The sequence below is a fragment of the Pholcus phalangioides genome, unplaced genomic scaffold, assembly GCF_987345545.1.
Source record: "Pholcus phalangioides strain wild (caught in Gottingen) unplaced genomic scaffold, Ppha-v1.0 ptg000004l_1, whole genome shotgun sequence".
NCBI classification, from domain to species: Eukaryota; Metazoa; Arthropoda; class Arachnida; order Araneae; family Pholcidae; genus Pholcus; species Pholcus phalangioides.
This window is the reverse complement of record NW_028301597.1, coordinates 21,892,554-21,905,511: the sequence shown is the minus strand read 5'-3', so window position 1 is coordinate 21,905,511 and position 12,958 is coordinate 21,892,554. Positions and strand designations below refer to the sequence as shown.

At 34.7% G+C, this 12,958-nt stretch overlaps 1 protein-coding gene across 1 annotated transcript in view; it reads right to left on the bottom strand.

Moving 5' to 3' along the window:
- Positions 1 to 8,538: 8,538 nt before the first annotated feature.
- Positions 8,539 to 12,958, bottom strand: part of LOC149086752 (uncharacterized) — a 30,123-nt gene continuing 25,703 nt past the window's right edge. Inside the window, exons 9-11 of the mRNA XM_089231886.1 lie at positions 11,656 to 11,785; positions 9,735 to 9,821; positions 8,539 to 9,577 (exon numbers count right to left, since the gene is read on the bottom strand). Coding sequence (XP_089088012.1) covers positions 9,327 to 9,577; positions 9,735 to 9,821; positions 11,656 to 11,785 — 468 coding nt within the window. The 3' untranslated portion in view covers positions 8,539 to 9,326. The remainder of the gene's footprint in view (positions 9,578 to 9,734; positions 9,822 to 11,655; positions 11,786 to 12,958) is intronic.

The following is a 12,958-nucleotide window of genomic DNA, read 5'->3' as shown; positions in this document are numbered from 1 at the left end:
ACAATGTTGTATTAGTTGTATAAATCTTGAGTTTTAGCCTTTGACATCTGTGTATTACATAAGAAAGGTAGGTCATGGAAAGTACGATGAATGACATTTAGTTTGCTCTCTATATATTGCATCTACATCAAAAATAAAATTGAACAGTTAATAAATTTGCTTTTTTTGTATATATAGTGTATATGTAATTGGTGTATGTTTTGGGTGTAGTTTTTTTTCCTTCTAAGTTTTTAGGTATTAATTGGCTTTTAGTTTGTACTAGTCAACTATCAATATATTATTTGCTTATAGATATTTTTTTTTATTATAAGTGAAGCATTTTTTTATAGTCAATACATTTTCAGGTATTGTATTGCTTTGCATTTTATGTGGGCAGTGTGGAAAAAAAGTATATATTCTTGTGTGTATTGGTATGTTTACTTCGTTTTTAGAGACCGGTTGGGTCGAGCTTTAATATTTTGTGATTTATACTCTAATGCAGTTATATTATTTACTGTTTATATAATCTTCGTCATATGCTTATATTGTATTATGATCATTCTCAGTTATCGCTTTTTGTTATTCTCGAGTACAAAATATAGTTTTCTGCACATTTATACATACTGGAAAATTGTGTAAATATTTATAGCACAGTATATGAGAACATTTCAAGTCAAGGAAGACTGGCTAATGATGGCTAATAATAAAAAATGGCTAGTTTTTGTTATAACATTGGTTTCCAAACTGGAGCTAGGTTGTGATCAGTTCAGCCAGGTTTTCCTAGGAACCGTTTTTCTGCACTGCGTGAACAGAATAGGATTATTTCACGGCGGCAGGAATGTGTAACTTTATCACGGTATGCATTTGTGTTTGCCTAGCATGGCATATCATCTGTTCTGTAGTCACATATTTTTTGCATTTTACACAATAAAAGAGGAAGACAGAAAGAAAGGGCAATAAAACACAACGAAAGTGAAGAGAAGATCAGCGATGAAAGAAAAACCATGCAGCGCACCACGCATTTGACTCCTCTAGAAGCAGTCGGCCAATCACACCTGACGTAAAGCACTGCAGTGTTGCTCTCTGTTGGAAAACAGTTGTACCTCTTTTCCTGTTGGTGAGTGGACAGGGATTCATGTTGCACGCAGCACAGAAAACCTACCCCTAAGAAACCTGGCTTTACTGCGACAATATGTCGCACTAAGCAGATTTACTAATAGATAGTTCATTAAAAAATGTGCTGTAAAAGTTGGTTATAATGACAGCTAGCAGTTGAGGGAAAAGTTGCTGTTGTAACTGACTTCTCGTTATGAAGCGATATGTATCTTCAATATCAGTTTTTTGACAATCACTTGCGAATCATATGCAATAGGGGGCATTGTTATAAGCTGTATTCATTACATCAGACTTTTACTGTATTTGTTTCCTACATATACTGTAATTTTCCTGCATATAATTCACAGATTATAAGGTGAAAAAATCTAAATTTCCTAGTGCAGATTTTTGTCTGTTGCATATTATCTGCAGCATTTTCCCTGAGAGGTTAAGATAATAATATATGTTTGAACAAAGTTATTTATGAAATATGTTATCTGAATCGGTATAGTTTGTAACTAAGGAAAACTAAGTTTGTTTTTTCTCCATCAAATGTTATACTAGTGAGGTTTATGCTAAATCTATGATTCAGAAGTACAGTATTATAACAGGTTGGTCTGTTGTTACAAATTTCAAAAACTCTTAGAAAGTTTATATTTTGTATTAGTTAAATTAATTTTTTTTCAGTATCACCTTTTTTTTAATCTCTCCCAAAGGAGATAAATTTTTTTTTTAAATTTCTTACTGGTTTTATTACAAATTTTGCCACAAAATACTTAAACACAATTTATCAGAACTATTTTCTTAGAAGTATTTTTCTTAAACAAGTCGACTTATTATAAAGACCAAATAATTTTATTGACATTAAATTTTTGGGCTTTTCAGTAAAACTATTGGACAAGTAAAACTGAACATGGTTAAACATTTTTTTCCCCATTTCCTTATTTCAGTATTTTTTTAAGAACTATAAAAGCCTTTTTTTAAACAACAGCTGGAAAGCTGTTAAGAAAATGCCTTAGACCATGGCCTAATAGCTTGTAAACCACTTGTAAGTTAGCTGGAAAGCTGTTGTAAAAAAAAGATGTGTTTCTTATATGATGTGAATTACAAGGGAGCAACAAGTAATACTATTTTTTGCTTTAAGTATTCAATCAGTCTAAATTAACAAAAAATGTGATTTGCTATTTTGGACAGTATTCTCTTTCGTGTGTCATTATAATTGTTAATGTTTTTTTTCCTGCTTATTTAAAAATATGACATTTTTTTATGCATTAATTAAAAAAAAAATTTCTATCAGAAATATAGTATCTATAATTCGGAAATGATTTTTTTTCCCTCTCTATTAAAAGCAATGCTAGTACTGTGTTTTTTTTTTTTTGAGTTACAGTGAAACCTGGATACAACGATACTCTGTGGACCAAGAAAAAGAAAGGGTTGTAGAGGAAATTATATACCATTAATTGGGTCTATCGTGATGACATTACCATTACATATCAAGAGGTAGTGTTATCATCAGGTGTGGTCAAATTTATATGTTGTGGGCATTTCTTATCAGTTGACATTGTCAGTTATCACTATAAAATATATTTATAAGTATTTATTGTATAGCAGTAAAAAATTCTAATTGATTAGTTGAATAAAATTCAGTTAATTGTTTCACCCTGTAAAGTAGCTTCCCTCTCAATATTTTTGTGTATTACACAAAAAGTAGCTTCATGGCAATTTCATTAACACTTTCAGAGGGAGAGTAGATAGTGCAAAATGCCCATGTTATTAATTTTCCTCAAAAGAACAAAAACTGGTGTAGGATTTAAAAACATATTGAATTTGATTTTGAGTGGAAATATGAAAATTATCGTAACAGTTTTTTACAATCTCCTCCGATATAAAGAACATCATTGTATTGAAAGAAGTTTAACTTTAGACTATAGGCAGTTCCAAACAAGATTCGAAAAAATATCATTGTAGAGGGATTTATCATATCGAGTATCGTTATAGTGAGGCTTCACTGTAGTGGTTGAATGTACTGTCAAAATTTGAAGTCAGTTAACCTAAACAGTCTGTTTTATAAAGCAGTGATGTTTAACTTTATAAGTTTTATTCAAGTGATTTGGTGACTAGTTGGGAGGGGGATTTTGCTCATTGAAGTAACAGTAAGGATAAAATTTTTTATCACTGAGATTCCCTGTGATATATATATATATATATAAAGCCACAAATTATTTAGCTTTTTAAGTGAATTTTTAGCTCCTGAAGCTAATTCAAAGCTGTGTCCTATTCAGTAACTTTTTTTTTTGTGTTTTAATTTCAATGGATTCCAATGCATGTTAATGTTTTCGCTCCAGGAATGTCTAATGTTTAATCAGTAATATAAGATTTTCAAAGAAAGCAGAGAGAAGGTAATTTAAATGCAAGGAATTTATCCAATTTGTATTTTGTTTTTAGTTCTTGAACGAATAGAAAGCTGCGAGGATTAAAAAGCCACAGCATTTTTATGAAAACTTTGTTTTTCCTTTGGATATTTTTTGTAGGTGGTTTATACATCCCAGCGGCTTATTTACCAAAAATCACTGTAATAAAGATTGTTTTCCATGGGACCATTTTTTCTGTTTGAATTTGATGTAAGCCTTTCATAGACCTTTTAACATGAATGGTAGAAACTATAACTTGAGCGCAAGATGGTTTGCAATCTGTTACTGACAGTCATGTCCTAAGTATTGGAAATTTGTAGTCTGTAGTTACATTTTGAGAAATAGAAAAATTATGGAATATGGATGGTAAACATTTTGTGAGAGTTCAGCAGTTGAAGGTTTTCATATTTTTTGATAAATAGTCATTCATATTAAGGTTTTTTCTGGGGGGGTTGCTGACCACATCAGATGCCTCCATGGGTTAAAGCAGTGTTTTTCAAAGTGTGTGTAATGGCTCCTAGAGGCATCACCATCTTTCCCAGGGGCATCATGGTAAGCTGGAAATATTGATTCTGTATGCCTATTTATTCTTTGAAGTGGTTCTTTTATATTGGAAAATATCCACCTCAAGCTATTCTGGAAAGCTGCAGATAAATTATGAATTGGGCAAGGGAGCCGCGGGTGACAAAAGTTTGAGAACCACTGGGTTATGGGTTGAGCACAAACACTTTAAAATAAAGTTTGTATTTTATAGTTTTTGGAAGATTTCTTGTTTAGATTGTCAGAAAAAAATAGATATTTCTATGAGAGTTATATGTGTGTATGTGTGCGCATCACATTTAAAAAATTCTCTTTCAACAGAAAACCCCCCACTTTTTTTTTTCAATTTGACGTACGAGATTTTTTTCAAAATGCATAAAGGTTCAAGAAATAGCGCACACATTTATTTTTTAAATTTCATTTATAGGATTATTTTAGTCACTTTTATACGCCACATTAAGGCAAGTGGATCAATTATCCTCTATTAGATTTATATTGCATAATATTTGAATTTATTTGAAGTATTTGCATTGGGACTGTGGTAAAGTTATGGTGTGGGATAAGTTATGTCTCATATATGGCTGGAGTAGGAGGAAAAAGTCACACAATAATTCTGTGCAGAGAATAATACTGTTAAAATTGGCTGTATCTCTATATACAGGGTTTGGGATACAAATTTGAAAATTTACGATTGAATTACCAGCAATTTGTCTCATAAACTATTTCACCAAACACCAACTCTGGCCATATTATAATTTACTGCCATTAATGAGATGGGTTGGAAATGAATGCACTGTCTATTGTGGCCGCCTCAAGTTTGTTAGGGAAAATATCTTATCTATATCATCCCTTGGATTTGTACCCAGGACTGTGACAGCAACCTTCACAGTGGTAGACGAACATCTTACCACCATGCCACTTCGGCGCTGTCTCATAAACTGTTATCTTCATTAACATGTATAAAGTAAAAAAGGAAGAAAGATGAGTGGAGCAGCTTTTTCCGTTCTCTCCCCTTTCCAGCATCCCGTGTGTATGTAATACATTTTTTTCCTTGTTAAACCATTAGGAGGGAGAAAAGAAAAAAGATTGAATTCCTTTCACGGATTTGTCAACAAAAAGTAGCAATGATGGAGGGGGGGGGGGAAACCAGAGCAAGAGCTCTAAAGTATTTCTTTTAGCTACTCTAGTATAAGATATTTCGTCTTTGTAAGGAAAGAGGTTAATTCTTGATTTTTTTTTTTATTTTTAGAAAAAGAATCACGAATGAGTGTTTATTCAGGATCAGCTTTGATATACAGGTTTCCTGTTTAATTAAACATCTTGGGGGGAAAATAGTTCTTTGGAGTGAATGCAAATAAGAGTAATAAATAGCTGAATGGCCAGAGTGCATTTGTAAATTTGCATTGATGGTTTAGATTCTAGCTTGCAAGGTTATATTTCAGTTTGTATGATTACATATGCAGTATTTTTTTAAGTTCATTGAGCTTTAAACATGAATATAGGAGACAGTGGTAATAACATAGAATCCTACTTGAGCAAATAAGCCACCAGGTTGAGAAATTAAAATTTTCTCTGTCTCTTTTGCATTTAATGTAACGTGCACTATATTAGTGTAATATAGTAATTGATCAAATGGTAAATGATTTGATGGTTTTTTTTCCACACTGTGAAACTGATACAAAGTTATTTTTGGATCACAATCAAATCAGGCAACCGGTGGAGGTCCTTTATTCTTGATTTTTAATGAAAGTTGTCCAATTTAAGAAACAAAACATTTCAAATTACCTGCATTGTGTTCCCCCCCATTCTTTAAAAAAAAGTAAAGTATTGAGTGCGGTATATATCTATAGAATTATATCTGAATCGCATCTATTTGTGACTACAGATCTCATATTTGTATAATGTTGTGTACTTGATCGAAATGACAGTGTTATAGCTGTCTGGATAATGTGAATATGTACTTACTGTAAACTCGGTACTTAACCCTGTGAAATTGAGGCATTGCTGAAAAATGTATTTTCATGAAATAGATATATATACACAGTTGAACCTGTTCATTGAACTTAACAATAACTTTTGACAATAGAGCTTGTTTACTACAGAATGATTCTAAATTCGTGGGACAAACTTTATGAAGTGATAAGCATGATGAAGACTCCTAAACAAGCATTTTTGGTCATAGAATGTGTGGTCCAATCACAATAGCAAAGGTGGTAGAGGGTGTTTTTAGAGTGCACAATAGCACTTCACCAAAAGTAAATATCATATTTCTCTGATGGATTTTCTGCAATAAGTGCAATCAACCATTCAAGGGTACAGTGTATTGTAATGTAGGAGGCCTTCGCATGGTGTAACCTGGGTAATGCAAATTCTACCACAAGTCATGTCTTATATTACCCCTTTGTCGCATGAATTTTGAGTTATCCTGTAGAGGAACAATTGAAAAATTGTTAACAGTGACAACTTTTTTTGTGTTTAGTAAAGTTTTTTTTGAAAAAACCATGATCAGAGTATTTGTAAATTCAATTTTGTAGTGTTTCACAAACGTTCGACTTTTGTGAAGCTATAGTTGACAATTTTAAAGTAACTTATGCTATGTATTAAGTCATCAGTTTGCTGAATCGTGTTATCGATGGTTTGAACAGTGTGAATACCATGCAAACTGATGAGTAAATTTTCAAATTTATTGGTTAAACCTAATTATATGCATATTAATAATCTGAATGGGCTATTATATATCAATATATTTTATGTACATGAACAGGTTTGTTTTTCAGGTTCAACTATATGACTATCACAATGTAAATTGATCGTGAAAAAAAATGTATGTGAGGAATCAGTTTCTTTCAAAAATCAGTATTTAGAGATTATTATTATAGATCTCGTTTATTTTTTATTTAAGTTTTCAAAGTTGTGAAGAAAAGATGTATATGATTTTCAATAAATTGGTATGATACCTGCTGCATATTTGATGGTGGAATTAATTTATTATAATTACTTTTTGATTGAATGTTTGTGAGTAGGTGAGAAGCAGCATTTCCTAACTTTTTGTACCAATATCACAGTCTGCCATGCCCCGGCCACAATAAAACACATGGACCACTTTACAATACGTTATACAGTATATGGCAGTGTTAGAGCAATCGGTTGCATAGTTGCTTTCTCATCCAAGCTTATGGACTCCTGACATCTGTCTGAAGATTTATAGTATCCGTGGACCCCTGATTAACCCTTGAAGCAGTTTTTAAAATTTTTCTGATCCGCATTATAACTGCCACAGTAGAAATCACGAAACCACCTAGAAATTGCCATCTGTTTTCAAGAATATTTTTGTTTTCGATTGCGCGAGTTGATACATCCCAACATAAAATAATAATAAAAAGATCAAGAGAAATAAAAACCTTTTTTCTGTTATATTTATACTGTGCATCATATGCTGCTTAATCGTATAACTACCTCGAAAGGAAAAAATCCTTTCTCTCCCCTTCTATTATCAGACTTAGAATAAAAACTGAACCCTCCCACTGACAGTTGATTGACAGAGTGGGGGGAGGAAAACGTTACAACGGTATCTCATAGGCGGGGTAGATTCTGAAGTCTGGATGGGAGGGGCACGTTGATGATGTCAATTCATATATACATTAGATCAGTCAACTTCACCTTTGACGATGGGTGGGGGGGGGGGCATCCCCCCACGCCCCGCCCATGCGGTATCTGGGTTGCTGATATGAGAAAGTTTTAAAAACATTTCGGGCATAGGCGGAAATAGACTTGGAAGTCTGGGGGGGGGCACGATGATGATGATGATGTCAATTCATGTATATATACATTAGATCAGTCAACTTCACCTCTGATGCTGGGGGTGTGGGTGTATGCCGCCACGCCCATTCTCGAGAGGAAGAGAAAGGCACTCAACGAGGTGCGGGATTCGAACACAACGGTGTTTGTTTTCACCTCGTGGGGGAATTTCGCTATCTGCTGATTGGTCGTTTCTGCAGAGGCATCTTATATATATATAGGCCTCGGCTAAACAAATTATCACCACACCCTTTACATTTCAGAACCCAGCTATTTTCTCTATACTTTTTCTCTTTCAGTATGCACAGACGTCTCTTCCTCCACCCCGATGCATTTTTCGTTCCTAGTCGCCCTCGTATCTCTTCGCTCCAGTATAACTGCAGCCTTAGGGTTAAGAATCCCTGCGAGGGAGCCATTTTCCTTAGATTCAAAGAACTAAAAATTTCAATTACTACTTCTGACCTATTTACTCCATAAGAATAATGGTGACAGGATATTAGCTTGGGTGGGATTACCCTTTATATAGTTTTTTAACTTTTAAACTTTTTGTTCTAAATTTATTTAAAATTAAATTTATAAGCCTGGAAATCTTTGTAGACCTGGTCATGGGTATGAGTGATGTTAAAGACGAATCTATAATGTAATAAAACACCTCAAAAGAATTTTATGGAAATTTATTTTCTGTGTACAAAAATTAGATGAACCGTATATAACATTTCATTTTTTACAATTTGAGGTAGAATGAAAACATTCACATTGAAAACAGATTGTCCGAAATGTTTTATTTTCATGAACTTTTTAAGGAAAATACAAAATTTATAGCTCTCCACCGCCTGCTTAATTTTTTCTTTTTTAAACTTTTTTTTTTCAAGGTATCAACAGCTGGCTGATGCGAAGATAAATCCAAGAAAGAAAATTCAACGGCCTTTGCAGGAAATCGGACCCACATCCTCTCACTCACCGGATGAGTGCGCTAGACCACTAAGCTACGAAAGCAACGAATCCTCTCCCCTTAGAGCTCGTGTGCGCAGAACGGGACTGTACTGAGTTAGGTCTGGCTGTCCGTGTAGATTCCCGTTCAGCGCACACGAGTACTAAGGAGAAAAGATTCTTTGCCTTTGTAGCGTATGGTCTAGCGCGCTCATCCTGTAAGTGAAAAGACGTGGGTTCGATTCCCCGAAAAAGTAGTTGAATTTTTTTTCCTGCATTTATCTTCGCATCAGCCAGCACGATACCTTCGTAAAGCTTTTTTCGTCCTTAGAACGTGGATCTGGCGCCCCGTGCGGTCACATGCCCCAAGAGCTGCCCTCGCCAACCTAGCCAAGGGGAATTCTCGTTTTTTCTGAAGTTCATGGAAAGAAATAACTTTAAGAAAGAATAGATTTTTTCACGATTCAACAACGATAGAACCGAACAGGACCAGGCTCTGTTCTCGAATAGCCCAACATGAAATAAGAAATGAAACAAACAAACATTGCCCCGAAGGACGTGGTCGTGTCGAATTCAACAACTACAGCCGAGACTCGATTGACTGAAACTGTACTTTGACAATCTACGGCTCGATATCCTTCTTATATAGAGTCTGGGAGCGGACAGATTGCCGGAGGATTTCTTCTGTACATTTTCTTCAAACCTATGCAAAAGATTACCAGCTGGTTCGTAGTTTGCGACAACATAAACCCTTTCAGTGCGACTCTTACTGATTCCAACGCCGAGCTCTCTGCTGGATTTCCATATGACTTGGGTGAAATGACCTGCGAAAGAAATCGGGGGGAAAAATACAGGAAAGAGGCCGCGTTAGGGGGCACGCACGAAAGTGTTTTAAGTGAATGTGTCGATCGAAAAATGCATCAAATTAATAAAATCCGCAAAGTATTCAGTTAAAATACAAAACTTCTTCGACGAAGCTACCTGTTCTTAAAATAGTTTCCAAAGTTACGGGCTCGTCAAAATGGTAGAAACATTGCTCGGAGTACCAAGAATCTACGGGATCTCGACCTGGAAAGAGACAAGAAATTTAATATGGCAGGATGTTTTGCGAATATACTTATGGCAAATTTCTTGAAAAGTAAGTTTTATTAGAGATAAGAAAGTTATTCAAACATAAAGAGCTTTTCGAAGAGCCAACTAGAGTCGATACATCAGTACGTGGCTTTGTTTAGAAGTTGGTGGAGCAAAGTTTAAGGACAGCCGAAAAATTACCATACTTCGGAAACCTGTGGATGTAAATATATGTGAAAATTTTAGTGATAATTGCAAGTGGAACTGGGCATTTTTCACTGAAAATAATTTTGATCGGTGCTACCCTGATCCAGGAAAAAACTGGTTGAGTTATGGTAAAGGTCAAACCTGGAAAAAAGTATAAGGACAATTGAAAATTATCTGCACAAAAGTTTGATTTTAACCAAGAAAGACACCTTTTTCCTTTATACTCTTTATCATTCGGGATGTCATTGATTGAGATAAGCAGATAAGCCATAAATAACTAGCTGTGTAGCAATCTTCGAAGCTTGTTTGATGGCTTCAGTAAGAGAATATGAGTCCAAATGCAACGAAAGTGCTCTGCAGGATTAAGAAAATAACTTCTCAATGACCGCTCGACTCGAAAGGTTCCACCTGAATCGGCATCAAACCAACAACTTACGGACTTTGGAACATGTGCAGGGGCATTGTTCTGTTGGAACAAAACTGTCTGAAAGTTATGAGAGGGGCGGGCCTCAGAAAATTAAAATTCCTTTGAAACTGTCTTGATATGCCTATATTTCTAAAATATGGCTTTGTCATTGAATAAGTCAGTAATATTTAAAAACATTGAGTCCATCTATGAATTGCTTCTCATCAAAGAAAACATCCTTATCCCACTTGGCACCGAAAGATACATGCTGTTTGGCTAATTCACTTCGTTTTTCTCTGTGCTTTTTTATAAGGAGGGAGTCTGTACTTCGGTTTTGCATAGCAGACATTCAAATTTTTTTTATCACATCAGGCACTGTTAAACGTGTGTAAGGCAAGTTGTATATGTTCTGAATTACACGGAGAGTTTTTTTTTTTCCACCTAAAAACTGAATAATCGTCTTTTTTTTGAGACGGATGGTAAAAGAAGCCTTCTTGTGCAAGCTGTCTGTCCATAATTCTCGAGGCTCATTTATGGAGCTTTTATCAACAGTCTTAAATCTTTTAATTCTTCTCGAAATTTCACGACTAGGAATCGCAATTTCTCTGAGAGGAAGTTTTTGTCTTTTCAATGTTCAATAAATGATCTCTCTAAAGTTTTCATATGTTCACATCAACAAGTTTTCCAGGTATGACGATTTTTCGGCTGTCCATAATTTTTTTTCCACCATCTTATGCAGCTGCATAGTGCAGTAAATTCTTCGGTGACGTTTTTTAAAAACGTCTTTGTGGGGGAATTTGGCGAGGAGGAGAAGCGGGGTGAAGAGGAAGAAATATTCGACCGGGCAAGAGAGGTAAGAGAGTCGACCCCCCCCCCCCCTCACACAGACACAGACACAGTTAAGACAGGCGGAAATTTTATTCACTAATTGGCATTTATTTGATCGGAGCGATTAAAAGTTCCCATTACAATCATCTTACGGGAGTTAATCCATCACAGCTTAATTGCTCTCTTCTTACAGATATTTTTCATATTTTACAATACGTATTTTGAGTTTAGAATCAATCACATATTTTTTTTATTCTTTTCGGATGCTCTTCTCGCAGAAGCACCTTGTATGTTAGTCACTGATCGTCTATCATCAAAGACTCCAAGACAGAGAATAGTCTAGGGAAATTTGCTATTATTCATGTATTAATAGGAAAAATAAACAGTTACCAGTTATTTCGAAGCTGCCGTCGCTGCTGTATGCAGAGTAAAGATTTTCTCCATATCTTGTGTGATATTGATGACGGAGATAATCACTTTTCCCAAGATGATCCGCCCATTCCTGAGAAATCCGGCAAAGCTCCATTTGGAAGCAAAGAAACAACTCTTAGAAATAAATTACCTTTTGGGTGAGATAATAGACATAAGAATAACAACGTACACAGGGCCCTACTTTAACTTGATGGGTGCAAAAGAGGTGTTGGGGTGGCCCCTCGACTGTGGTTGAAGAGGTTTAGTACGTCAGTTATACAGTACTTGTTGTTTGTAAATACATATGCACTATTTTAAATGAGAAATGTAATGTAAAATTCTCCGTAAAATATCTACAATAAATTCTTTTTTTTTCGCACTCTCATATGAGAAAAATGTTTGATAATGCCATCTCAAAATCTAATTTTTGAGTTATCTCAGCTTCAATACACAATAAAGCTAAAAAGATGACAGTTTTTCTTGTAAAAGACTTGAGCGAACTGATGATTTTATCCTTTTTAATAAGAGGAATGATCTTTCTTTAGAATAGTTTGATTTTGTTGATATTGTTGATATTGTCAGTGATGATTCAATGCTGTCAATCCAACATTTGGCAATCCAACTCCAACATTTGGCAATGTCTTTTCCAGATCTCTAGCGTTATTTAACATCTGCGGCAATGGTGTCACCAACCTGAACCGAGGATGGAAATCGTTGCAGTTTGTCTGAAAAAGCGTTTGCAAGATCAGATGCATCAAGTTTTGCTTTTCACAAATACATAGAATCTTCATGATTTGCGGATTTCATGCTGATCAAACATGCGAATTTTCTTGCCATCGTTTCATAAATAATTTTACGGTCAAAAAGATGTGAAATTGAGGAATCGAACAAAAGACTGTGACACATTGCAACATATTTTTGTCGCAGAGTTAATATTGCAATAGGTGCATTGTACATGCTGTGTAAAGTCTATTACTGATTGGTATAATATAAAAATTGATATTTAATAGGATTTTCTAATAATGGGTACTTTGGAAATATGTATGATGTGATTTAGAGCGAAAATTCTTTGATTTTACAAAATTTTAACGAATAAAATTGGGAAGAATTTCAGTAAAATATATACTGTATTAGAAACTTGAGGCTCTCCATAAAAAAAAAAAAAAAAAACATGGGGCATTGGGCAAATGCCCATGTTGCCCATGCAGAAATCGTCCCTGACAACGTAAGTAAACCCAAAAGGTGAAGAAAACAACAGCTAGGTGTGTTTTGGAACTATATC